Source organism: Aplidium turbinatum, chromosome 7 (assembly GCF_918807975.1).
Source record: "Aplidium turbinatum chromosome 7, kaAplTurb1.1, whole genome shotgun sequence".
In the NCBI taxonomy this organism is placed as follows: Eukaryota; Metazoa; Chordata; class Ascidiacea; order Aplousobranchia; family Polyclinidae; genus Aplidium; species Aplidium turbinatum.
Window position 1 is genome coordinate 29,445,109 of NC_137478.1, and position 27,955 is coordinate 29,473,063.

The 27,955-nt window shown below is 37.9% G+C and overlaps 1 protein-coding gene across 1 annotated transcript; it reads right to left on the minus strand.

Annotated features, from left to right (window-relative positions):
• Nucleotides 1–445: 445 nt before the first annotated feature.
• On the minus strand, nucleotides 446–27,955 carry LOC145774647 (potassium/sodium hyperpolarization-activated cyclic nucleotide-gated channel 3-like). Its single transcript, XM_082585939.1, has 15 exons — nucleotides 27,834–27,955; nucleotides 27,350–27,484; nucleotides 15,798–15,957; nucleotides 12,414–12,545; nucleotides 11,501–11,662; nucleotides 8,995–9,127; nucleotides 8,589–8,674; nucleotides 7,592–7,738; nucleotides 7,261–7,381; nucleotides 6,027–6,152; nucleotides 5,312–5,476; nucleotides 4,785–4,894; nucleotides 2,721–2,797; nucleotides 2,085–2,166; nucleotides 446–1,179 (listed from the first exon to the last, which is right to left on the minus strand). The coding sequence occupies exons 1-15, from the start codon at nucleotides 27,953–27,955 to the stop codon at nucleotides 565–567; spliced, it is 2,373 nt and encodes a 790-aa protein (XP_082442065.1). The 3' UTR covers nucleotides 446–564.

The following is a 27,955-nucleotide window of genomic DNA, read 5'->3' on the forward strand; positions in this document are numbered from 1 at the left end:
TCGGACATCTGCTTCATCGGCAGATGTTCTTCTTTGTAATAGATCATAATAACAACGAATAGCAGTACTTTCGGACTGGACCGAATTGGGTTAAAAAGCGGGTGGGTCTCTTTACCGTGGATTTAATAAGCGAGGACTACTTCCCAAATAATGCTTAGCTAGAATTGCAAGCATGTCGCTCTTTAGCTTGCCAAGCACTAGTGAATAAGCAATGACGTCAATATAAAATGTCAATATTTCATGTTGTGCCTGTCAGGTCTCAATATAATTGAAAGGTTAACTAGGCAAACATTTTAGGAAATTACACTTACACAAAATAAAAATACTTTAATTACAATTACATGAAAAATTTAATCTATTACATTTAGCTCAAATACAAATTACAGTTGATCCAAGCCAGGTGTCCACCCCTGAAAATCACAGACTAGAACAATTTTAAACCTACTTCACAACCTTATTTAAAACTTCAGACATTTGTTGTTCATATGGCAGTGTACAATATATCTGTAATGCATTTTTGACCTACAACTTGAGAACTTTAACTAAAAAGTATTTTGTTTACTTTCAGACTAAATGGTTTATGACAAAATCATTTCTAGGATCTTGATGTTGCCATGGGGATGATGTTGACCTGTTGCTAGGAGACTGATCATTTTCATCGCAAGAGGGCAGTGCAACGTTGGTATCTTTAAAACTTTCAAAGACTCTGTTTTCGGAAATAGGCATCATCACAATATATTCTTTATTGTTGTAAGCATTACCATTTCCTTTACTGTTGTCATAGAAAGTTGTTCTTTCTTCTGACGTTGGAAACAAGACGTCATCACAATTTTCTTGGTTTTTCTCGTCGCACGGGCGGTCTATCCTCTTTATGCCAGGGGTAGCGGACCGGGGCATCTGGTCGCTATTGTTAACTGCTGCCAAGTTCATGAACTGACTGTCAGGAGTTGACAGTGATCTTTTTGAGAGCTGAGACTTTTGCGGAATGGATTCGTTACAGCGTTTTGAAAACTTCTTTGTGAAACCAAAATGCAGCAATTTTGGCCTGGACATCCTCCTTTGTTTTTTCTTCTCCAAGCACAACCGACTGTTGCAGGGAGGGATGATGTGATGTTCAGATGATGTAGCATTTGCAGATGAACCAAAAGCTGGTGATTCCCCATCGTGGTCTTTATTGGTCTGATAGCAATAGATTAATCTGTGAAGCTTGTGCAAATTTGTCTCGGTAATTTGAAGATTTATAAAACAATTCATAACCTTGTCAGCTACCAGGAAAAAGTAATCCAAAAGCAAACAAAAATTAAATAAATCAAAAATCAATGTTAACCTAATTCAAAGCAATTGTATTCCACATTATGAAAAAACTCAGCCCGTTTTTTAGAGATTTCGGTTTTAGAGTAAAATGTTGTTTTTGCAAAACAAAATTAAACATGGCTTTTGTCCTTGCAAAACAATGATCATTCAACATCAATAATGCTGCTAAAAGCTAACTCAATCTATTGGATAATCATTCTATTTTTATTGCCACCCTAAATATCTTAAGCTGCTGCTGATGGATAAAACCACGTGTGTTTTGATAAAAGTAAATTCCAATGGCATTGCGTATATTGTCTAAATAAACATTATCAAAAGTAATAGATTGCATGTATATTAATCCACATTTATCTAAATATATTGATTATTTTATAAATGACGTACATGCGGTAGACAACACGTGGCTTTAATGGCAACCATAAAGTAAAAAAAAGGAAAATCATTTTATAAGTGGTTAGCCATCCAAGAAATCAGTCCTTTTTATGTTGATTCAACGTATGCAGACATTGAGTACAAACAACAATGATGACAAACGTTAAATAAGCGTAAAACTGATTTGCTGCCTGTGTAAAAGTTGCTATTTTGCGAGAAGTACAGAAACTATTTGCTTATTTGAAGACCAACGATACATTCGTTTTAGCCTCAACTCCATTACAGTGCACTATCGATTTTGTTAAAAGATGTATGTGTGTGTTTAGCGTGACAAACGCAGCTGTCCTAAATGGCGGCTCACACGATACATCTTCGTATGCTATATGCTATGTACGTACATTAGCTGGTCCGGCTTTTGACGCGTTGGCAGAAGACTGACTTTGATAAGATGCTGACCTTGCAAAGGAAGCCAGTGATTTTCTGCGATAGAAAACTCACTAAATCATTAGTCTTGATAAAACAAAACTAATGTACAAGCACAATAATTTCACATAATTGGAAAAAAAATTATGAAGTACATACAAGACATGGAGCATTGCACCATTTGAATGGCTCAACGAAGACTTTCGTTAGTTTATTTGGAACAGGCGCTAATTGATGTAACAGTCAACATAGCTTACAAACAAAAAATAAACAGAGTGTGCTTTGCGAATACGCAAGCAGGGATATCATCATAAACACACTAATTATGTACAAAAGCGACCATAGTTTCAAAAATTATAGCCTCTTGGAGAAGCATCTACAATGTCAGGTTGCTGGAGGTAGCTGATTTAAATGTGAATCTATGAATGCTTGGTTTTTCCCTTGTTTAATCGTTTGTCATGCGCGTTACGCAAACACCTTTTCCTATTCCAGGTTGCAATTTTGTGTAATTCACTCTTTAACGTAAAAAAGATCGAATTTGCAAGGTAGTTAGAAATATCACATGTACGTTATTCTTACGTTACATTGTCGTAACTTACTTGTTAACAAACCTGTGTCTCAACAGCGACTTGTCGAAATCGAAAAACTTGTTTCTTTGCTTCACGTTTCGCTTGGGTCTGGGAGTTTTCTAAATAATTAAAAAGGTATTTAATAAGTAAAATATAATTTATTGAATTGACTTTAAGAGCATTTGCCCTTTGAATTTTCTCAATTAAAGTACTTAAATGGTTAGCTCATGGTTTTTGTTCAGCTGTACTTTTGTAAATAGACTATCCAATCAAGGGTCTATTACATAAGCTACGCAATCACTTAAAAACGTCATAAGTTTTCAGCTTTGTTTGGAAGCTGAAAACTTAATTAACTTCAAAATCAACTGAATGACAGTAAGCATAGAATAGGACTGAGAACAACATAAGCATACGATGGCTCCACGCTTTGTATGCACACAGAGCAAAGACGGCTCTCCTCTTGTTGAAACGTAGTGGTTGCTGTTTGAGTTTATAATCACTGTAGTTTGATTTAATTTCAATAACAAATTCTCAAAAAATAGTCTATTCTTTAGTGAGGGATAGACCACAGACGATATTATCACCGAAAGCACTGTCTTTTGTCAACCAAACGTTCCAGAAGATCTGCGTGTTGATAGATCCATTCATAGCTTGTCACGCCAGTTTCGGATACAGAAACAGGCCCGTAGCCAGGGGGGTTCTCAGGGTTCCCGAGAACCCCCCCTTGAGCTGAAAAGGTCCACATTTTGGAGAAGGTGTAGTATACATACGATCACAGGATCAGCTGAAACCTTGCATATAGTTCTAAATAAAAGGTTTCTGGAAGATTGAAAACATTTTCGTCTCGGACGCGTTAATGACGAAAAATAAAATGATTGATTGTGCAATAGTAAAGTCTTAAAATTTGATCATTGCTGCGTCGTAATGCCTTGTGTTGCTCTAGCGAATTTGACGTAAGTCGTTTAACTTGTATTTTCTCGGTTACAGAGTTTACATAATAGTTAATCTTTCTTGCATTCTACCTTCTGGATAATTCTATTGGTAACATCTTATAAATATGAATACAGTTCTCGTGGGAAAAGGTAGTTGAAGTGAGAACAGGCAACGGAATTGTGGACGTATATTGGTTTAGTTAGTGGATAGTGTGAGATATACTTTATGCTGAATTACAGTGAAATTCGCTGAAACTTACATGTATTAATCCCATTGTCCCATGGACCTTTTTTTTTAAGAAAAAAATTCCATAGACCATTGCAGCTGATGTCCATTATGTGAACCAACAAAGTGGGCTATGGCTTATGGTGGCTTGAAGTTGATGGTGACTTTTCAACATTAAAAAATCTCTTTGGACCACTAAACATTCCTGGTGGACCACCAGTGGCGCAAATTGTTATATTGCAAATTGTGCAGTAGCTTACATGACCTTAACAGGGCATCTTTCCCTCCCACTTCCGGCGCCCCTGTCAGTTCCACTGTGGATATGCTATTGTTAATACGAAAATTGTTTGTACCGGTATTTATTTCGTATTTGTAATGTTGACAATTTGAAGTTTGCTTTGTTTGTTGGTAGGCTTATATATATTATGTACTTCAGCTTCTTATATTTTGATTGCCTGCTTGTGGACACGCCAAGAAGAAAGTGTTTTTCAAAAGGTCCGTATTTTTGGATTTTGGAAACCCCCTTGAAAATGTCTGGCTACCGGCCTGCAGAAAAGAGCATTGTCAGTAAGATGAGATCACAATAGGCTGCTGTCAAGTAGGCTAGCTTCTTGCAGTAGTCCGAGAAGCAACTTTCGAAAAGACATCATCACAAATTCTCCTAGGCTGAACTTTGACCAGAGCGGCGCTGATTGATCAGTGGGGCATGATATGTTTTTGCTCTTAGTAGTTGAACAGCAGGAGCCCAACGTTTCAACACTTTGGCGTCACGCTTGTTGATTTCATTTGCAAACAACATATCACACTCCACTGAGTAGCGCCGTTCTGATTGGTCCAATTTTTTTATAAGAGAATTTTTAACGGTACCTTTTCGAAAGATGCGACCGAAGACACATTGGCAATTTTGGGTTGGCAAAGTCGGTCCTAAATATAACAATGAGTGTTTACTTTTTCTTGTGTTTCGTCGTGTTGGACAATTCTTGCTGCAAGGTTCTTCGCTCCAGACGAACTATCATCGGTTTCCCCGAGCTTTTTTTTCAGTTGTTCACTTTGCTTGCCTGAAAAATATTGTTTCATATGATATAAAAAGTGAATAAAACTTGAACGGATTAACATACCCATTAACTAGGCACGTAGTCGAGATGTCTGCACGAGAGAATTTCAACTGTTAAACAAAATCTCTATGACGAAAGTAGGCTAGGTGGATTTTGAACCGTACTCGGACAAATTATAACTTTCAACAAACTTTTGGAGTTAGACCATAAGTTACCCGATACTGACCCCACCTACAAATACACTAGACTGCTTCAGACTTCAACATCATCATGTCTTTATTTCAGACAATCAAAGCAAAAAAAACAATGTCTTTTACCATAGCAGAGGTCTGGAAAAAGGTAGAAGTGACAATACGCAAATTCCGCCTCTATCGTTCTATTTCAGTTGCAATACGTTACAAAGAAATAAAAAAATCTCACCAATCACACTTAATCTTTCTGCTGCAACTTCTTCCAACGTCCTCCTCATCATTGGATGTTGCTCAAGAATAGCATTGAAGTCGTCAACGTGAAGTGAATATATCTGACAGTAACCTTTGGCAATAACTGATGCAACTCTGCGCTCGTGGATGAGGAGGCAAATTTCTAAAATTGAGCAAATTCGAACGTACATTTGTGTGTAATATGCTGGGTCGTTGAGAGAATAACATTGGTCCAGTACCAAAATGGTCTTCGGTCTCCGAATCAAAACATTTCTAAGAAAAACGCACTATGTCCAACGACACGCGGTAGTTTCTTCAAGTTACCCACCCCTTGGAAAGTTTACAGTCCCCTAACATCATCCCGGGTCGGGTCCAAAAGTACCCCTAACCCTTTTGATAGACACTTAAAGGCATGCTTGAAGGTGGAAGCAAAGATTGGATTCCTTGCCTTCCCGTTCACTTAATCTAAATCTACAATTACCGGGCGTAAACCTGGATACAAAACAAGCATATTTTCTATTCACCTCTTATTAAACCTTGCTCGTCGTTCGGAAGGGCATCAGTTCAACACCGCTCAAGAGCATAGGGCTGGGTCTTTGGCAAGGCACTTAAAGGCCTTCATGTGGACACGAAGATTGGCTTCCTCAGCTAAATCTTTAACAATCGGGAGAAAGTCTGGATACGAAACAACACCAAGCATACTTTCTATTCACCTCCAAAGTATGATCCATCTTGAAGAGTTTTTGCAAACTTCTTCTTTTCCACATTCCTCACTTCTACTGAGCCATGTTGGATGAAATACATCTTCTTTCCATATGTTCCTTCCTTTATTATGACATCTGTTGTTGCAACGGTCAGTGTTTATTTGAATATGCTGAAACTTGTAGATTTCTTCATTAAACATTTTAACTCTTTTTAAATATCGCAAAGCGTTTCTGGGAATAATTTTTCTTTTTGAACAATGATTTATGATATGAAGTTGCAAAAAAATAAATTTGGCTTTACTGTAATTCGTCACCGCGTGAAATCATCGATTTTAGCTTAACAGCGCGATTCCAATCAAACCCGTGACGCAACACCGGCTCTATCGGTCAAACAAAAGACACTTTCCTTTGGAAAAGATGATCACTCAGTTAACGCAAAGCCAGTGCCACTCAGGATTGCAAAAGAAAATATAAAAATGCGTTTACTTTTACATTATGCAAAAGCATGATAAAAAGACAAAACTGAAAAGGAGGCGTATGGTTGGAATTAAAGAAATAATAATTGATTGAATGATTGTGGTTAAAAAACATGTAGGGATGTTTAAATTGAGGAAGACGATCTGCTGTGGTGAATGAAATCGTTTCGATAGTACAAACTCAAGAACGAAAAATGTAGAAAAAATGTTAATAACATTAAAAAATAAGATAGAGTTTCTCGTCAAAAATCAGAAAGTTGTTTCTAAAAAGTGCATTTCATATGAAGCATTATATCTGAAAAATGCATTGTAGTTTCTGCAAGTTCGTGCACCCCCGAACACCCTCTTTTCAACGCTGCTGTAGTAACCTGCTGTGCAAAGCCAAGCGGTGAAAGCCCTGGCTCGACGTTCGGAAGGGCGCCGGTTCGACACCGCTCAAGAGCATATGACTGTGTGAGTGTGTGTTCAGAAAGACACTTAAAGACATGCCTGAAGGTGGACACGAAGAGTGGCTTCCGTGCCTTCCCATATACTTAATTTAAATCTGGGCGTAAGCCCGGATACGACAAAATTGTAGATCCTACTTTTGGTTTGAATTACAACATTTGGCTTATAATTTTGTGATGCCTTTGAAATTTTCAATAAAAAGTTATCTAACAGTGATCTACATTATGAATTAACGTAACTTGCATTTTACGTTTTTGCTTTAGGAAAGGTTTTAATAAAAGTTATAATAATTTAATTTTATAAAAGTTTTAATAACTTACCTTCCGGTTGAAAAACTTCAAACTTAAGCTTTTGAACAACTTCTGTTACAAAATCAGAATCCACCCCTTTAAAGAAAGGAACCGAAGCTACCAGGTGGCGACAATTGTAATTTACCAGGTCCTGCAGAAAATGGCTTTAAAATTTGTGTTTTTTGATTATTGTTTTAGCTTTATTGTCATGACAAGATTGTCACAGTTTTAAAATTAATTAATTTTGCCTTTAGCAATAATGTTTTCTTGACAGCATCCATGACACAACATTACTTCAAGAAAAAATGACAACTTTTTTATGGTTGCGGACAAAACACAAAATTATAAAAATTTATTTTACTTCTCGTAGATTGGTTGATAGTTCATCTAGAATTCCTTGCTCATTAAACATCTTCCCTTGGAAACGATTCTCGTAATATTTGTAGACTCGATCCCGAAGAACTTTTGGCAGGCGACGATATCTCATGTATTCTTTCACTTGCATGTACTGCAGCACAATAACACGACGCTAGGTTTATACGCTACTTGCTGGCTGATCATCATCATTTGCACAATCATCATCAGCTCATACATCAGCAAAGATGTTCATGTCTGTTCAGCAGACCATAGGCCCGAGAAAGGCTGTAGGCATTTCTCTTTAGAGCAGCGTTCTGTGTATTATCATGAGAGACGTCAAGGGGTATAGTCGAAGAGCAATCGACGACACGGCACTCCCATTAAGTGTCTTGTCAAAGACACAGCCGCTTCCAATCGACGGCATGCCTAAAGTGTCTTGCCATAGACACGGGCACACGGCCATATGCTCTGAAGCGGTGTCGAGCCGGCGCCCATTCGAACGTCAAACCAAGGCTCTCACCACTCGGCTATGCAGCTGAAAGCTATATATCCTAATCTTTATCATCAATCACCAGCTTATAAATTGTATTTATGCATCGAGCTTTTTTGTTATTCCGATAACTGTTATTAGGTTAGTTACCATTACATGTGGAAAGTGGCGACCTGTTGTGTTTTCAACGTCTTGCTACTCAGTTGTATAAAAGAAGTGTCAAAGATGTATAGGCTACATCTCTACATAGTCTACAATGACACGGTAGGTTACAAGTACCACATTGCATCAAAAATATTTCAAAACAATTATAATAAAAAAATTCTTGTACAAAAAAATACAAACACCTTGGAAAGTGAAAATCTACTAAAATAAAAATCCTCCCACAGTACAATAGAAGCTCTCCAGAAAAAAATACTATGAGAAAGGTAAAACTCCTACATGAAAAAAACTTTACCATGGAAGATGTATGCAGGAGACATATTATCTATAATTAGGATACACCACTTGCCTTTTCTTTGTATTGCCGTTTTGAAGAGTCCATGGATTGGATCAATGCCGTGGCGTGGCCGATAAACATAGCGAAGCACACTGCTCCTGCAAGAGGAATCGGAGCAAGATGTAAAGACTCATCTCAATCTTATGGAAGAAGAGCTTCAGGAACAAACTTAATTCTAACAAAATTAGAACTAAAAGTTAAGCTCCTGGCTTGAAAAAAAAACATCATCGCCTAACGAAGTATGCTACGCCCACTTGCTAACCAACTTAAACAAGCAATGCAGACTGCTTCAACTTAATTCATATCATAGTCAGTTCTGGAGAAGACAAGGAGGGCAAGATCTGATACAAGCAAATCGATGCTTACAAGTTACAACTTTTGGGTTACTTAATTTACATTGATAATAATTTGGGATTACCTGATACCATCGAAAGCATTGTCATCCAGAGATCCATGAGATTCTTAGGAGCAGTTTGGCCATACCCGATGCACAGCATATGAGACATTGCTTTAAATACAGACCAAGAATACTGATCGAACCAGTTCTTATCCTGCAATGAAGACCAAGTTTAATAATTGTTTTACACTGTTGTCAAACTTGTTTTGAATATAGTCGACGTAAAAAAAATGGAAAAGAAAAGTAGTGTAAAATTTTGGAAAGGAGTTATTTTATTGTAGCCTATTATGGTGACAAAGTAATTGGATTGAAGAACATTCTCCAATGAGATGATCGAGATCAAGTGAACGAGATGATCAAGTGAATCCAACTTGTACTCTCGGGCATGTCATTAAGTGTCTTGCCAAAGACACACCCGCATGCTCGCGATAAGAGGCACCAGACAGGCGTCTTTATAGTCACCGTAAGAATTCACTCTCGACACAAACACACCGAATCAATATCTGAGTAGCTTCCATAATTTGCACATTAAAGAGGTAGTGTTCTTCTTTGTCGCATAAGTTTCTGAAGCCGAGAGTACATCCTCTAACAGCCCCAGATTCACGATATTCCCGGGCTACATTACTGGAAGGCTACTAAAGAGCAGACGATCTTCGATTTCATCATCCAAGACACGCAGACCTTCCATGTGGCCTATATACTTCTATGTAGACCAGCTGGCCTGTTGATCACTATCTTTTAAGCGTATGCTAATTTTGATAATTTAAAATTTGAAAACAACAGGTAGGCCTAATTGTTTTTGCCTGGGGCTATTATGAATCCGTCAGATAGAACTTGATAATAAAGATAATAATCGTCATTGTTTTTACTATTATTATTCAAATTACTATGTACAGTAGGCTCAGGGACGTGCAGTCAGGGGAGGCAGGTGAGGCAGTGCCTCACCTGCCAACATCTGGCAAAGCAAAAGTTATATCAAAGATATGGTTATCACAGAATAAATATTATTTGTTAAAAGTAGTAAATATTGCACGTTTTTAGGTGCATTTATTTGTGTGAATTGCTGTAGTCGTGCCCCCTTTCCCCCAGATTTTACGTTTCTACACCCAAACTGTGCTTTAATTTTTTCTGTTTCTGTGGCCATATTCATATCGAGCGTTCACGTGGTCAAAATCGTTGAAATACGCGAGGAGAGGCAACGCCAAGCCTTGCCTCACTTCAGATCAGAAAACTTCCATACACTGCATTATGCGTGCCTTTTTCTTTCGCAAACTCGCCCAGAAATCATCCTGAACGATTTAGCTACGATTTGAGGCTTGCCTCAAAAGTGACGTCACAGCATGAAACCTTTTTCGTCCAGCTGGAATGCCCGCATAGTACGTGGTATGTGACTTCTTGCAGTGTAAAGGATTGTTTCTTATAAAATTTAACTAAAAAATGAAGGAAGATTTAGTATCAAATCTGAGAGATTTTTAAAAAATAAACTTTCAATCCAAAGTTGAAGTCATAAATAAAGGAAGACCGGTTCTAAATTTATAAGGTTTGCATCAAACGACTGAACAAAAAAAAAAATAACTTGCAACTTTCAAAGAGATTGCTGCTCAAAAAAGAAGTGGCTGTGTGGCTATGCTTTAAAAATCGCCTTTTCTGCTTTCTCTGTCTCTTGTTTTCAATACAGTATTTTCAATATCTAGTGATAATATTAGGACTAAAGAAGGGTTTATACAACAAAGACACAAATGTTTTAGTCCAAAAAGATAGGCGCATGGATTTTATTTTTAATAAATGTGAAAGCATGCTGCTAATTTTTTTGATTAGTATGATACCATTTTTGTTGTTAAAAAATTTTATTGTAAAAGTGACTTGAAAAAATTGGTGCCTCACCATCTAGGAACCTCACCGCACGTCACTGAGTAGGCTAGTTACTTATTTGACCAAAATTCCCATAATCGGCTACTAACTGACAAGCAGAGATGTACGTATCCTATACGCTGCAAATTCTACGGCGTAAGACTTGCGGAGTAGACTTTTTGTTTGCGCTAACGCTTACGGCCACATTTTTTTGGATAGTTGTCGCTTGAGGCTACGCCGTAAAGTTTTCGCGATTGTTTAGCGCATAGCGTCAACGCATACTTTTTAATGTATTTTTTAGCTACAACACGCCAATACCTTCCAGCGCTGCAGTTGAAAGAATGTTTTCAATGGGCAAAGACATATTGAAACCAAAACGCAGCAAAATGTCAGATGAACACTTTCAGATGCTTGTGTTTCTTCGTGGAAATTTAAAATAAAACTTGTTTGTTTCGAGTGGTTTATACCGTGTGAATGTTTGGCACCTAGCAAACAAAATGAGTTTACGCTAGTGTATGCGCTGACGCCGCCAACTTTTTTTACAAGTTACGTTGACGCATATGCGTATGGTTTTTCGAACGTTTGCGTTTACGCTGACGGCATCAATATTTTTTGTATGCGCGTACATCACTGCTGACAAGTATGTGCATTTAGAAACCAAATATTAGAAAATCACCAGTAATTGGTCGAGGATGATCCAGGAATCATCTGGAAATCCGTAAAGCATCGGAACAAGGAATTGGAGGCAACCGTTCCAGTGGCCAATCAATAGCATTAAACAAACCAGATTAAAAATTCTCACAGCCGAAACGGCCAAGTCGTATTGCATTCCCACTATCTGTGAAAACGAGACCAAAGTTTTAGTACTGCACAAAGTATTGTCCAAACATCTAGACCAGGGGTTCTTAACCTTTCGCCTTGTCGGCACCACCTTAAAATTACCAACCAGTTCTCGCACCCCCTCCTAGGATTGGCTGAAAGCTAATAGTCGCCTACAGTTCGAAATTTTTGTTGAAACCTGGTAAAACAACTTTGCTTTTTACGTCATATTATAACAAACCTTGATAATTTAGCATCCCCGTACCGCCTATAGGCCCAGGTTTCGCATCCCTTAGTGGTGCGTGCATCCCTGGTTAAGAACCCCTGATCTAGACCGAGGCGCCGCCACTGCTTGAGTGTGGAAGCCTAAAAGGCAAAGCCTCTCTACCCCTGGAGTGGCGAAGAAGATAAAGTTTGATACGAAGAATAATATTGAATTGCATTCAATGGAAAATAGAGAATGTTCAAAAGTTTTACAAAACTGTATCATGTTATGGAGTCTCGCTAACATCTTTTTCTGTTTATAACAAAATAAAAAAAAAACAGGAGAAAATTATTATTTTTTGCCCATTTCTTAAAAGAACAACGTAAATAAATTTCAGGAGAAAGTCATTTTCTGAATTTTTGTTTATGTCAATTTAACAAAGTCAATTTACAAAAGCATCCACACATGAAATGCCTTGTAATGGCTACCCTCTACCGAAACTACAGTAGGCTATGTTAATCCTAACTAAATTTAAAATAAATCTAAGACAAAGTTGTTCGCCTACTTGTTCCCATTGGTGTACGTAGCGCACAAGTCTTGAGAAACGGAGCAGACGCAGAAGACTGATCAGCTTCAAAAAACGAAACAACTTTACCGCTCTTGACGCGTTTCCGGAAGGGGATTCCCCGCTTGTCACCTACGTAACAGGCAATAAATAGCCTAAGGACAGGAAATCCGAAAGAAGCTTTTTCGGTAGGTGGCCTACTGTAGCCTACATATCCAGGAAAGTTGTAGGCTACAATGTATTTTAACGGCTAGTCATTTAGCGATATGGTTGGTCGGTTGGTTGTGAATCTTCATCCTCGGACTGACAAAGCCTTGATAGGTTATTCCTCGTAGTTTTGCATACTTTTTTTTGCATAGGCTACTTGTAGAGGCTCTTTACGCAGGGCCGGTTACCGAGATTGGTAGAGTGAAGTTTTCCGATTGTCGAAGTCTTGTTTCCTTGCTATAGACAATCAGTTTTCATGATTATCAAGAGAAACAGGAAGAAGAAAATAGATTAGTCGCTCATCCCTTTATGGTAGGCTATAGTAGCCTAAGCCTATTATGATAAACCTCCTTGAACTCAGCAAACCCAGCTCGTAAAATCTGTTGTTTTGATATTGATTTAACGAGTGCCGAAATGGTGCAAAGGTCTAACGTGAAATGTAGTTTTTTGTGTTGACATGAGTTGAATAATGCGCAAATATGGATTTTTCCCTCTTCGTGTGCTGCAACGATCATTTTATATTCACTTCGTTTGGTGTAAAGACTTGCTGCTTCTTTGAGCAAGATCCAGCTCAAGAAATTAGGGAGTTAAATAATTGATGGCGAATTAGGTCTTTTTTAATTAGAGTGCATGTAGGCAATCGCCAAACAAACTTAAAGGTGTTGTTTGGTTGATGCTACGCCTGTAAATATACAGTACGGTATAGGTTAGAGCAGGGGTTCTTAACCGGGTCCGGGGATAAATTTCACCTACTGAGGGGGTAAATTTACTGAATCATAAATTAAAGCAAACTTCATTTTTTCAGTTATTAAAAAACTGGTAGTGCTGCACTCGATTTTAATTCAAATTTATGCTTAATGTAAGTTTTCGTCTTTGTCTATTATCTCCACGCAAGTAGACTACCAGTTTCATTTCAGCAGCGTATGTATGCTACATTTTTACTGTACACGACCTAATTAGGACTTCGACCACAAAGTGGATTGCAACTCTAGATGGCAAATAAACAGCTTGTTTTTGATATTTGCCAAGGTAAATCCAGACAAAACAGGATGTTTTGCATTTCTTCGCATGGTTGACTGGACACGATGACATCACAAGGGGCCACCAAAATGGTCGGGGTAAATTTTACTTTTTTCATTCGGCAAGGGGAAACGAGACAAAAAAGGTTAAGAACCCCTGCGCTAGAGAATTAGCCGAGATATCTTGATTAAATGGATATGTTTCGAACTTCTGCGAAAAGTTTAGCTGCATTTGCCGAGGCATTGAAAAATGTGCTTCGACCAACTTTTGTGAAGTAGGCTAAATCCTTTACACAAAACTTTACAAAAAATTAAACAAACAAGATATGACAGTTCAAAAGCACAAACTCAAAGCAATCATTCCTATGCCACAGTGGCGTAGCTAGAGGGGCGGGGGGGACCGCCCCGGACGGCACGTCTGGGGGCGGTAGCCTACTATCAGACTAAGATTTTTTAAAAAAATTCAAAGAAAATGAAGGGGTGTACCAGCAAACATCTATAGGATTGGCCCATGATACTAGAGAAGGATCCACAGAGGATACAAACTGATATGAATGAATCAACAAGTGAATAAAAAAAATAACAGTTAACCTCTCAAGTACATGTAGCTCCACACAGAGTGAAATTTACATGCCTTTTGACTCTTTTTTATTTCTTTAAAAGTAATGTCTAAAAAAACATTATTAACCGAAAAAGAATGTCTAAAAAGACATTATGAAAAGTAACTACGGACAAAGGCCAGTGTTTCGATCTTCCGATCTCTTCAGCGTAGTAAAAGTGAAAGTGGAAAGTTGTCTTGAAGCGTTGGTTGAGATGATGATTTGAAACTTGAGTGATTGTTGTGAGACAATGTGACTGGATTTAATTTTTAATTTCGGACTCGAGCGAAACGTAGCCTAATTTTACAGCCTATTGGAAGGTGTGATTTTTTTGAGAGAATTTGTGCTAAGGAATGACTGGAATTTGTTAAAAATAAAAACTAGAAAAAAAGACAAGAATTTGCAACTGAGCTAAGACATAACAATCATCTGAGATGGATCTAAAATGCAAGAAATTAGATACAAGCGGCACATATAAGTATAAAAATTCAAAGAAAATGAAGGGGTGTACCAGCAAACATCTATAGGATTGGCCCATAAATAAGATTTTTGATTTTGATTATAATCTGATAAAAAAACGCATTTCATTTTCACATGCTTTTTCTTGAAGGGGCGGCAAAATCTGAATCCGCCCCGGGCGGCACATTCCCTAGCTACGCCACTGCTGTGCCAAGCATGGATAGAAAACCATTTTAATTGAATGAGTCGCTCATGAAATCTTATTCTGAAATAAAACGATGTTGCGTCATAAAAACTCCGATGGTCGACAACCAATGAGGAGCTCGATAATGAAACCTTCTCTGCAGTGCAGGCCTAAGTCTTATAACACCAACAGTTTCTACAGTATTTTGCTTAACTGAGATGAGTTGATTCCTTGTGAGCTGCTAACTTAGATTTGAATAATTTTATTTTCGACTTTTAAAAACGCCAGAAGATACTGACCACTCAGTAAAACGGTGTATTGTCAATGACAGAATTATCTTTGTAGCGTCACAATGCTTGATGGACTAGGCTACTATTGTGCCAGATTAGTGCACTGCACAATCATTCAGTTGGGCACAAATGTACCGTACTTAAAAGTCCGTCTTTTAGCCTATACATTGACTAAACATTTTAAAACCTATTTCACGTAATTTTATCAAATGTGTTTGGACGCATCATAAAAACTAAGTCATCTCATTTGGATTGGTTGGATTTGAATCTTTATCCTCGGACTGACAAAGCCTTGATTGGTTATTTCTGGTAGTTTCGCATGCTTGACGCAGGGCCGGTTACGAAGATTGGCAGAGTGAAGTATTCTGATTGTTGAAGTGCTGTTGCCAGGAAATTATTCCATTCACTAATGGCCGCTGAATGGAGAGCAGTCCTGAAGTGCGTTGCTCAAGCGCACACCCCGAGAGTCGAACTTGCGCCGCGTGATCTTGAGCCGGGCGCGTAACCACTGAGCTAACGGGGCGGGCTCATTTGCTTTATTGAAAAAAAAAATCGCGTTTGCCATTGTAGGCCATACAACACCTTTATACCCCACCTGGTGTCGAGACAATGTCCTTTGCACTAACCTGAAGAATATAGTCTATAGGCAATGTGGAGAGGAGATCGATCACAAACCACGACTTAAAATATTTAATTCTGATCCTGTCCAAGTCAAGTAAGATGTCAGTTTCTCCATTGTCCATTATGATTCCAGTGTGAAAGTTTAGTAGAATATCCAACAAAAACCTGGAATAATGATATGAAATTATTAAAAGTAAAAATTTCAAATAGGCTACAAAATCTATCTTTAGTTACCGTAGGCTACACTACAACTTGCTTTTAACGTAAATACGTTTAGGCTATTACAGGGCAACAGACCCGGTAAGCTACCGTATCAATTACATTTTTTGGCCCCAGATTAGCATAAAACACTTATCAGAAAAATGCATCATATCCAAAGAATGAGGAGGTTTTTCAAAGTCCCGCGCCTAATGAAAAGGTTAGCCTACTTACGGGCGCCTAAAATCATGCCGAGTACGCATCCAAAAGTACCCCCTGGACCTTTCTGCCAACGCTCCTGGGCTATTATAGTATGTACAATCTAAAATGCGTTGATAATTCAAGATAATAAAGTCCCATGAATTTTAGTGTAGCCGGTGTAGTGGCGTAGCAAGCTATTGGATGCTTCGGAATAGCTTTTCTATAGGCGGCCGACTCGGGCCGAGCCTTGGGAAACGGACCCAACAAAGTATGACTACTTGCAGGTTTGAGTAACATGTAAAAAAGAGCAAAACGAAATGAGGAAAGTCAAATTACTAAGGTAGGCTATTATTGTATCATAAAAAAATTCATAAGAATTTAAAGATTGTCTTCTGAAAGCGACTCAATGTTACACATCGTTGAAATCATTCATAGCTAGGGGTGTTCAATTTCGATTATTTGAATATTCGAAATTCGAAATTCAATTTATTTTCGATTTTCGAATTTCGATTTCGAATATCACAACTATTCACCAAACTGCAAAATGTGATTTTATTGAAAGAAACGACATGAAAATTCGCTAGAAAACGCAAACAAAAGCCATGAAAATTTGCGAAAAAAGAACACAAAATAACGTCTACAGCTCCAGGCCCATGTTGGTGTTTATGAACACAAGCTGATCGACATGGTCACCCGTCAGTCGGGATCTCAGCTTCGTGACGGTCAGGCCAGCTTTTGAAAACGATCGCTCCGCTGCAGCCGAGGTTGCTGGGATCCCAAACACTTCAAGTTCATTTTCACAGCGAGCGATTCACTGCCGCAACATTTTACTGCAGAGTGCAGAGGTTTCGACTCGAAAGTGACATCGAGTATGTTTGCAAGCGCATAAAGCTAAACGCACGCTCCGTCTACGTAGCAAATTATGTTGTTTTTGGGTGCATTCAACATCTGATGACATTGAATCAACACAAAATGGTTGATTTTTGCTATGTCCCAGGCAGCAAAATCAGTCATTTTTACATTGATTCAACGTTTGCCGACATTAAATCAATGTAAAAATGACAGATTTTGTTGTCTGGTGTTGGATTGTAGCATCGCAACTCGTTCTAGTGATTATTTATCGCGAAGCTGTTGCGGTTTGCATTCAAAAAGTGTTTTCCTACTGCCGATCGCTAGTTCATCTATTGTTTTATGTATCAATACAGCATAAAAAGTTGCCCTCACACAGAAATATGCGTAGGGGCCAGGCCCCCACGCAGGCTCGTAGCCAGGGGGGCCTCGCCCCCCTGAAAAAATTTTCGCCCCCCTCTTGGCAAAATCTTAACATTCTCGGGAAACAGCTGCAATAATAATAATTTTGCCCATATCAATTTTTTTGCCCCCCCCCCCCTAAAAAAAAGTTGCCCCCCCTTGCTCTGCGGTATGGCTACCCCTTGCTCTGCGGTCTGGCAACGGCCCTGCTCCCACGACACGGCTTAGGCGCCTATGGATTCGGTAAAAAATGGATAAAACTGCGACAAAGCTCAGCCTACACTTTCTGCTATTGCACAACCTAGCTATCTTCATTCTTGAGAGAAATTTGTGAAATTTGGCATTAAAAATGCCAACCTGGCATCCCTGGTGCAGGACTGGCCGTTGGACCATGGTTGGACCCGCGAGAGCGTGTGATGTGATAGTTACGTGATAGACGATGCGCATGTGTCGAAGTCTTTTTTCCCTTGCAAAATCCGACAAGACAGCTTTCGCGCCACTCGCGTTACTTTCAACCTCGTTCAGCCGAAAAGGCGGCTATAATTTCGAATATGTCCGATACGAAAAACGAATTTCGAATATCACCTTAATCGAAATCGAAAATCGAAATTGAACACCCATATTCATAGCTCCCGTTATTAGTGATTAAATTAGCACGGAGCTAAGATAGCCTCCGTGCCTCCCTAGTTTTCGTGACGTGCTTTCCGCGTACGAAAACAGCTCGTATAAAGATTGGGTAAAACAAAAGTTGAGAAATGTTGGAAAGCACTGCTCTGCTACAACCGCGGGAGTATTCTTGTCGAGAGTTGCCAGTTAGCATAAAATTAGGACATTTCATAATATTCGCATGCTGTGTCCAAGTCCAACAACGAAAAGTCCTTAACACATTATTTTGTGCCAATATTTCACTTCCTATGAGACCAAGGAATTGTTAGAACATAAATAAAGCATTTTTTAACTATTTGTCTCAAAATGTCTGAATTTTCACACAAACAAATACCATTTTTCTCTTTCTTTGTTTTTCAAAATTCTACCAAGGTTTTGCGATCGTGCCATATTTTTATTTCATAGTCCTGCTTTATCATACACATTATAACGTCTTCCTTTTATCGATTCTACTTTTATCTAGAGTCTAGACCTCTGTTATGTTTGGCATATATAGTTTTTCATCAGAAATAATAGTAAACTGAACTGAACACTGTCTGAGATTCATCAGGATAATCTGACAACCCTGCAGTCTTGTCTTAGTGTTAGGCTACGTTTACATGATAGGCGAAATGAAAATGACCGAAATGAAATCTCAAAGCGGCGTGAAAAAAGTTTTGTTCACATGCCATCTCATTGCGGCTCCTTTTGATTTCGGGCGAAAGAAATACAGCCTCTACGCATGAGTGATTTTCGCGCCTGGCTGTATGCTGTAACTAGGCTAACTGGGTACGCTGAAAATAAAGCTAGTTCTTCCACCAAAAAAGCAACAACATAGATTCTACAATAAAACGTGCAATTCCAAAGGGGAAGGGTACATTAACCACTACTGAAATATCACAAGTATTTTCAAAATTCTTTTGGGTCAATAGACTGACATCACAAGTTCAGAGCCAATAATTTACTTGTGTTCTTCAAGAATGGACTAGCTTAATTTATTGACTAATTATTTGCTCTTTACTAGTGCACCAGTCCAATGCATGTCTCAAATGATTACAGATGACATTGACAATAAGTCTTTGTGTTCAGTCTAAAAAACAGCCAACATTCTAGACTAGTCCCAGTTGAAAATGTAGGCTACCGGTATATCATGCAGATGGCTGGTTCCAAAGCGCAACCAACATTCTAAACCAGTGGAAAAATTCTATTATTATGACTTCAAAAACAAAACTATTTTATTTATGTTATATTCAAGTTCTTTTTACGTGTTACACTACAGATTATTACACTACCAGTTAACTGACTATAATCAAACTACTGGGGCTAATTTCATTGCTAGGATCTCATTGCGGCGTGTTTACATAGCCGCAACCACTTGATATCGGTTTCATTTCTGTCAAAACTACCGATGTGAAAGCCAGACCGCCATGAATCTCACTTTGGTCGCCGCGTGTAAACAGATTACGCGTCCACCAAACGAACCGAAATGGAAATCTTTCATTTCGGGCGCAATGAAACGTCATGTAAACGTAGCCTTAGTTCAGTTGTCTCACACATGGTTGGTTGCCTCGTTGACGCTTTTATTGCTAAATTCGAGAAATTAGGCATTTTTAATTTTTACAGGCAGTCTTTTCTTTCCAAATTCTGTTGGTTGGTTTTGAATCTTTATCCTGGGAGCCGGACTGACAAAGCCTTGATAGGTTATTCCTGGTGGTTTTGCATACTTGCAGAGGCTTTTGACACAGGGCCAGTTACCGAAATTGACAGAGTGAAGTTTCTGATCGTTGAAGTCTTGTTGCCGGGGAATTATTCTATCCATTTATGATTAGATGTCACTGAATAGAGAGCAGTCCTTAGAATGTGTTTCTCAAGTGCACAGCCCAAGAGTCGAACAAGCATTGCTTGATCTTGAAGCCCTTTATTCACAAACTCATGTGCTAACATTTTGAGCTGATATTTTTCAATAGTCAACACCATCATTTGCTGATAGCCTAGCTGATTTTATTTGTAAGCCCCTGTTGGTTGTTAAGGCATAGGCTAAAGCAAAGATAGCCTACATGCCAAAAAGCAAATATTTTGCTTATAAATACAGTAGGGGAAGGTCGGGTTAGTTGAGCCACTTTTTGCATTTTTGCAATTTTTTTTATATGAGTTGCTTTTATTTCTTCATTTACAGTGCTCTACCTTCTGGGTATATTAAACAATATTTGTAGGAAATACAAGCCTTATCGAACAACGACAACCGGATCCACAGGTGTATAAAAACTAGTAGTCAAATGGCTCAACTAACACCACGGTAAGGGTTAGTTGAGCCAATGTTAAAACTACAGCCAAACTTCATGGCACACTATGCCGATTTTTATTCAGAACGTAGCTTGTTTGGTAAGCTACCAAACAAATTAAATGAAACTGTCTCAGTAACCAAGTAGCCTATAAAAAATATTATTGGACATAGCTCTATTTTCAAAATCTACTTTCCAAGGTCAAAACACAACTTTTTCACTTCAGCACCACATATAATATCAATCGTCAACTCAAACCAGATGAGAGACCGTGGTTACCTCACCACATTTAAGAATTAAAAGGGGTGGATCAACTAACCCAGTGGCTCAACTAACCCGACCTTCCCCTACCAGCAAACAGTTAAAAAAATAATATGTTCAATATATTGAGTCAATAAACAAAAAGTAACTGATCTTGTATAACTACTATAGTAAAAGCTCAGGTGAAGATGCTGATAAAGCGTTTGTTAATTTTTTGGCAGTGGCTATTTGACCGGCGCCGGTCTTTGAATCTGAAACACTATTTGACCGGTCATGACGTCACTATATAGGCATTTTTTTCTTTTTCTCTTTCAAATCAAAAGACGAGAAGAGTGCCTATATAAGTTCTAAATTCAACACTTATGTTCAACTGATTCTGTGGCGCGTAGGATACGTATCGGACTGATGCTCCAGAGGGAATGAGTTCGATACTTCGCCGAAGCGTTTTTTTTTTTAATTTTTAACTAAATTTTGACCCGAAGTGACTCATTCATTAGGCTTCTGCATTTTTGTGGTCAATTTTTAATTTGAGTAGCCTACAGCCCAATTTTTTATGTCTTTTCAAATATGATATGAGTAATAAAGTTAGAGTTTTTTAATTTTCTTACATTTAAGAATTTCTCTGGATAATTTTCCGTTCGTCATAAGAGGATGTGACCGTGTTTGCCGAACGACGCATTACATTTTTGTAATTACATTTTTACGCATTACATTTGACGCATTACATTTTTTGTAAAAAAAAACGCTTCCGCGTAGTATTAAACTCATTCCTTCTGGAGCACCAGCCCGATACATATCCTACGCGCCACAGAATCAGTTGAACATAAGTGTTGAATTTAGAACTTATATTGGCACTCTTCTCGTCTTTTGCGTTGAAAAAGAAAAAGAATGCCTACAGCTACCGCAAAATGACTTCGGACCTTTTTACGTACAGCAAAATTTATGCCAGTTTGTAGCTGTGCGTTTTACATCAGATCATACGACTAACATTAAGCAATGATGACAAACAATGCAAAGATTGTGAAAAATGTGAAGAAGATTTTAATAATAACAAATTATTAAGAATGATCAATTGTTTTTATTGAAAGGTTTCATTGTATACAAAATGTTAGTTTTTCTTGAAAATTTGGAAAGGTCCGAAGTCATTTTGCGGTAGCTGTATATAGTGACGTCATGACCGGTTAAATAGTGTTTCAGATTCAAAGACCGGCACCGGTCAAATAGCCACTGCCAAATTTTTTTAAGGTACCAAGCAAGGTTGCCAGGTCCGCGGTTTTCCCGCGGAATTGGGCTAGTTTGGTTGAAGAGGTGCGGGAAAAATTGAGTAGTCGCGGGTTGCGGGTTTTTGGGCTTGTTTTTGTTTTTTACTGCGGGTTTTTGGGCTTGTTTTTGGTGCAATATTAAGCATAAGATAGCAAAAAATCACAACAGTTTTCAATGAAATTCTATAAATTTCGCTTTACAGTGAATGAATCAGAGTGAATTTTAGGTGAACTTTTTTCTGTTAAACTGGATTACGTAGCGCCTTAGCGGAAAAGTGACGAAAACGTCACGTAAAGGAGCAGTGCCGGATTAAACAAGTGCCGGGCCTGTAGCAGATTGATTTGATGTACAGATAATGACTGGAAAGTAATTAAATATTTTATAGATTTGATACTTTTTGATTATAGTGTAGCCGCTCTTGCCCCATCGTGTTTCGCAGATAGGCTAGTTTTTAATCAACTTCAATTTTGAAAATGATCTCTTTCCTGTAGCCTACAATTAGTATACCATCATACATAGATAAATGCATAACAAATTGTCAGTTAGGAAACGTGGTGTCAATGTTGTTTTCTTTAATCGAAGTGAAATACTGTAGTTAGATGTTGTATAGAAGGTTGATCAGAACAGGCAGTTGCCTCCAGCGGAAATTACCAGTTTTTAAAGTTTACAATAATTAGGAAGGGATAAGACGTTGGGACTAAGTAATTTAATCCTACAACTATAATATTCTCCCATGCCATTCCAGTTCGCAAGCCAAAAATTACTTACCAACTATGTTCGACAGCTTTTTTGCAAAAACAAATGTTTTGCTCACCAAGCGCGGGGCCCGTAGCACCTGCTACATCTACTACTATAGTTAATCCGGCACTGTGAAGGAGGAATGGTATGGCTGCTTGTTTGATCTATTAATTATTACCTGCTCCCAGTGCTCTGTCTTACTGTCTACTACCAGAGTGGCACAATTTGTTCTCTCCCTGCTTCCATTGCCCTTCAGCAATGCAGCAGTGGAACGCATTGGGGTATTTGGGGTTACATGGCTCGTTGTGGTGTTTGTTGCAACAAATTTCAACCGACACGAGCCATGTATTGTTTGTTTACCTTGGATATGTACACCATTGAAAGCGACTCCCAAGCTAACACTAGTGATTTAGAAACTAATGCAGACACTGTTTTTGAACTGCTGATGTGATTTCCAAAGTGTAACAATTTAATGTGTTAGTTTGAGTGTAAATCGTTGCATTTATTGCAGTTTGAGTGTAAATCGTTACTTTTACAGTATTTAATACAAAGGTCGAAGACTCGAAGGTAGCATCAAACAACATAATATTCCAGCAACTAATCTGTTGAACAATCATTTAGTGGTACAAGCAATTAGGCAGAAGTAAACAGAATGAAAAAATAGTTTCAATGTTCCCTTCATCATTGTTTTTTTTGGGCAACGTTTTTGTTGTTTCTTGATACAATTAATTTTAAATCCTTATTGTATATATATATCTTGCATTATTGCACATTTAGGACTGTGCCTTGCTGTTTAGGTGTTTTTTTAAGTGTGAGAAATAAGATCTTTGATGATTGATTGTGTTTCGTCAATTTGGACTGATTTTGTGAACGAATTCTTCTAATTTTGGGATAGTTTATACAAGCAACAATATTGGGCTATTTTGGGCTAGTTTGAAATTGCTTTTGGGCTGGAAATTTTGAAAACATCTGGCAACCCTGGTACCAAGTGTGCAGAGGATGGCACCTGTAGGCTATATCATGGTCACTGCTCAGCTGCTTGGCCGAGTGGTGAGAAGGTCTCGACATGGTAAAATGGCATCTCGAGAACTAAATGGCATGCCAAAATAATTGAAACATCAAGTCGATGACTACATTAAATATAGTTACTACTCTCTAAAACCTCTACAGCCTGTTTAACCCTAAAAAGGTGGTCATCAAGTGAATAAGGACATTCTCATGAGTCATGATCCTATTTTTAAGGTGAAACAGGCTGCAGAGATTTTATAGAGTACCATACTGTAGTAGTTCTATATTTGATGTAATTTGCTCTGCCTGACTTTTTACTTGGCATTGAGCTCTTTGTAGTATTAATTGTATTTATTGTTTTAGTCAATTGATGACTATATAGCCTGCCGGTGTAGCCGTATATACTGTATAATACTTTTGTATGTAACAAATGTTTTTCGATAGTCGAGTTTAACAAAAATGATCAGCGATAGACACAATTTTTGCTGATAAAACTCGACTCAATCACAGTGTAGCAGCGGTCGAGAGCTCTTTGGCATGAATTAGTGAGGTCATATGTACTGATATGGCAGTGTCAAGGGCGAAACATGTGTGTTTTAACTTTTGGTGCACTTCATTGAGAAACATTTGTTGATTAGAAAAGTCTTCATGGCTATCTTTGAGGCAATGTTTGTATGGTTAATTGGTTAGCAAATCACAATGCTCAATTTTGTATTGAGTACGATACTCACCCTTGCTTATTGGGACTTTTTGAATTTTGGGTCTGGCAACTCTGGTCTCACACTTACTCGCAGGCCTGGCATGGCAGGTGTTGCACAATGCACATGTACCGTAATTGACAATGTAATACATACTGCGTTATTATTGTATGCAGTGCCCACTGCCCATTCTTACCATATATTGTCCACTGCGTTTTTTTTTTTTTGCTGAGACTTTTCGGTCAATTGTTCGAAATGACTTGAAAAAATTCGATCATTTTTTTTTTATTTCGGTCATTTTTTCTGATGAAAATACAGTATTTCCTTTCAAGTAACTGATACAAACCAACATTTGCACTTCCTGGTTAGCTACAACATTAAGTTTCGCTGAGAAACGTCGTGTTTTATCTGAGAAAATTTTTTTTGGACATTTTGACCAAATTGACTATTTTTTTCAGACATTTTGACCGATTTGACTCTATTTTTTTTCGGATATTTTGCTAAAAAATCGGTCAATGACCGAAAAAAAAACCCCAGATTGTCCATATAGTCTCTTAGGCCTAAGAGGCTATATGCACACGTCGTCCACTTAAGCATGACATATTCTTTTCTGTCCCCTTCTTTTTCAAAACAAAAAACAAGAGGAGAACAAACAAAAAAGGTGCCTATATAAATTCTAAATTCAACAACTTTTTTTCAACTGAACAGTGGCGTGTACGATGTTTATTGGGCTGGTATTCCCAAGGATATGAGTTCGATATTGCCCGAAAGCGCTTTTTTAAGCTAATAGCTTAAACAAACTCATAATAGGCTATTCTGATTTTACAATTTGGTTTGCAGATTATAACTACATTGTTAAAATAATTAGTTGCTGTAAACTAAATCATTAAAAACGGTTTTTAGTGTGAAAATAGAATGAATGTAAAAGAAGTTTCAAGAAAAAGAGAAGAGATCACTAGTCTACTTCATTACACACAAACAAAGATCAGGGTTTTTCAACAATGTACCGTACTCATTTACTGTGGGGATCACTGCCTCGAGACCAACTGAATGGTGTTATCATGTTTTTCGAAATTCTTTGAAAACCTGTTTTTGGATCAAAAGAATGGTTAATATCAGGAATCTGTACAGATAGAAAAGAAAACCTGGATTGTCCATCCATGTAGAGCATCATCAATTTCATTAATTCTGGCAACATTAAAAGTAATCAACCAGGACAATATTTGTGATTTTTTATCTGCATTGCATGTCGTGAACATCAAGAACAGTTTTATTTGCAGTCTTGTTAAAGCTTGAACCTCGAACACCTAACAGTTTCTTCGTATTGCTTAACAGAGATAATTATTATGAAGACAATTTAATGGAGAAACATAAGTTGTTGATGAATTTCAAGCTGCAACATCTGTTGAATAAAGAAGTATTGGAAACATGGCATTTAAGAGCAAGAGAAACAAGGCACACGCAATGACATCTCTACAATGCTGTGGTAGGTTGGATCAACAAAATCGTGTCAAAAACTTTCTTCATTTGCTGCAACTCACCAACTGCTCAAACATATTGTTGAATGTATTAGCTTATTTAAAAAAATGGAGGTTGGAAAGAAATGACTGGGAGATTGGTACCAAAATATTGAATTTGGGTTGCCAGAACCCCTTGCCTAAAGTTTTTGAAGTTTACAATTACGTGACTTGAATAAATCTGCAAAAAGTTATCCTGATCTTGCAGATGGTCAATGGTGTGGTTGCTTTGTCAATCTGATATTGTCTGTATCATATTCATATTGGTAAAGACTTGTCAGAAACCAAAATAACTTCTACTGTTTGGTGAATGAACTTATCTGAACAGAAGGTGAAATGGGAATAAATCAAGTTGATGAACGGCATAAGGTCTGCAATCGGAGGAGCAACTGTTTTTGATGGAAATCTAGTTGTTGTCTGTGACAAAGGACTCCGACTGGATAAATATTATTCATCAGTTTTCAATTCATGGAAAAGCATGCCTCTATTCCAACAAGGATCAGTATATGGTAATGAACTTGTAGTGTAGGCTACAAAGATTGCTGGTTGTTGAATGTTGATTTTCTGTCAAATGTTTGCAAAATTTTGAAACAAAATAGACAATCGCCTGACAAATGAGAACTATGGCTACCAGTTGTTTGCTGTAAAGGTTTCATTTATCCAGTTGGTAGGCAAGCTGATAAAAGTGCTGATACTCGGCTGAACAGTGTTAAAAAGCACGATCCATCAACTGATGAATGGACTTATGTCAGTAAGATGAATACAATCAAAGTACAGTTATAAATGAATTCACTCTTGCTTGACTTTTCTTCTGAACAACATATAATTTGACAAATTGATTTACAAAAACAACTCGATATTATGTGCTATGTCATGTATTGAGGATTTGATGACCCTACAAAAAATACAATAGCCTACAATAAAAACTCCAATTCAAGGGGATACGAATGTTCAATGACAGATCTTATCAAGCAATTACACTAAAATTATTTTAATGATTGCAAACTTGCTTTCATCGTAGTTTGTTCGTTACGTTGTTTCAATGTTTCATTATCGTATGCTTTTGAAAATCTTTGTCAATTGTTTTGTTTTCATATAGAATGATTTATAAAAATATCGTCCGTTAATGTTAATTAAACGTTAGTTACCGTTAAATGATCTAATAATCTACTGCAGGGTTAAAGTGAAGTGTATCTCCTCTGCAACATTGGGCGCAATTTCAGTTAATTGTCCTGCCGAGGACACTGCCGTGTACTTTTGAACGGTTTCGAACCGGCGCCTTTTCGAGTGTCATGGCAAGCTAAGCCAAGCAAGTTCAAAACAGCAAAATCTGTCGTTTTACATCGATTTAACGTCTCCAGACGTTGAATGAATGCAAAAGTAGCGAATTTTACTGTCTGGGGTGTCACCGATTAGCTAAGCTGCTGAAAACCGAGTTGAAGTTAGACTGATTAATTATTACTTCTTTAGCAGAGAGCTTTTTATTGAAACTCACCAACAATCCAAGCAAAGGTTGAACACGACCCACGGCCAATGTGACGTCATTTCTTCGTTGAAGAATGTGATCGCTATCGGGATCGTCAGCATACTGATGATTAACAGGATCAGACTGACGAGATCCCAATAAAATCTGAAAAGAACCAGGTTACCTTTTTGTCCTACAGCAAAGCAAGCAAAAGAAGTTGGTGTGGGCTAGTTGCATTGTTGGCTATTTGATAAAAGGATAGCAAAAGCCATGTCAAAAGGATAGCAAAAGCCATCAATGAAGCAGCCAGGGTAATTGTTTTCCACGTCACGCTTCATTGCACAGAGCTGCGGGAAAGGTCTGTTGATGTACATTATATTTATAAGCTCTAAGATTAACAAGAAATCTACTTGTAACATTATTTCACAATAATGGATGCAATTATTGTGAAATTAGAGGAACACATGTTTAAACATTGTTTCATTAACGTACTTATTGTTTTGTCATCATTTACCTCATGTTGGAATAAGGATGAATGACCCATTTGCTCGTGTTTTCCTGTCTTTCCTGCTCCTTTTCCACAGCTATTTGGCTGCCATACATTTTCATGGAAAACCGCGTCACTGGCACTGACAT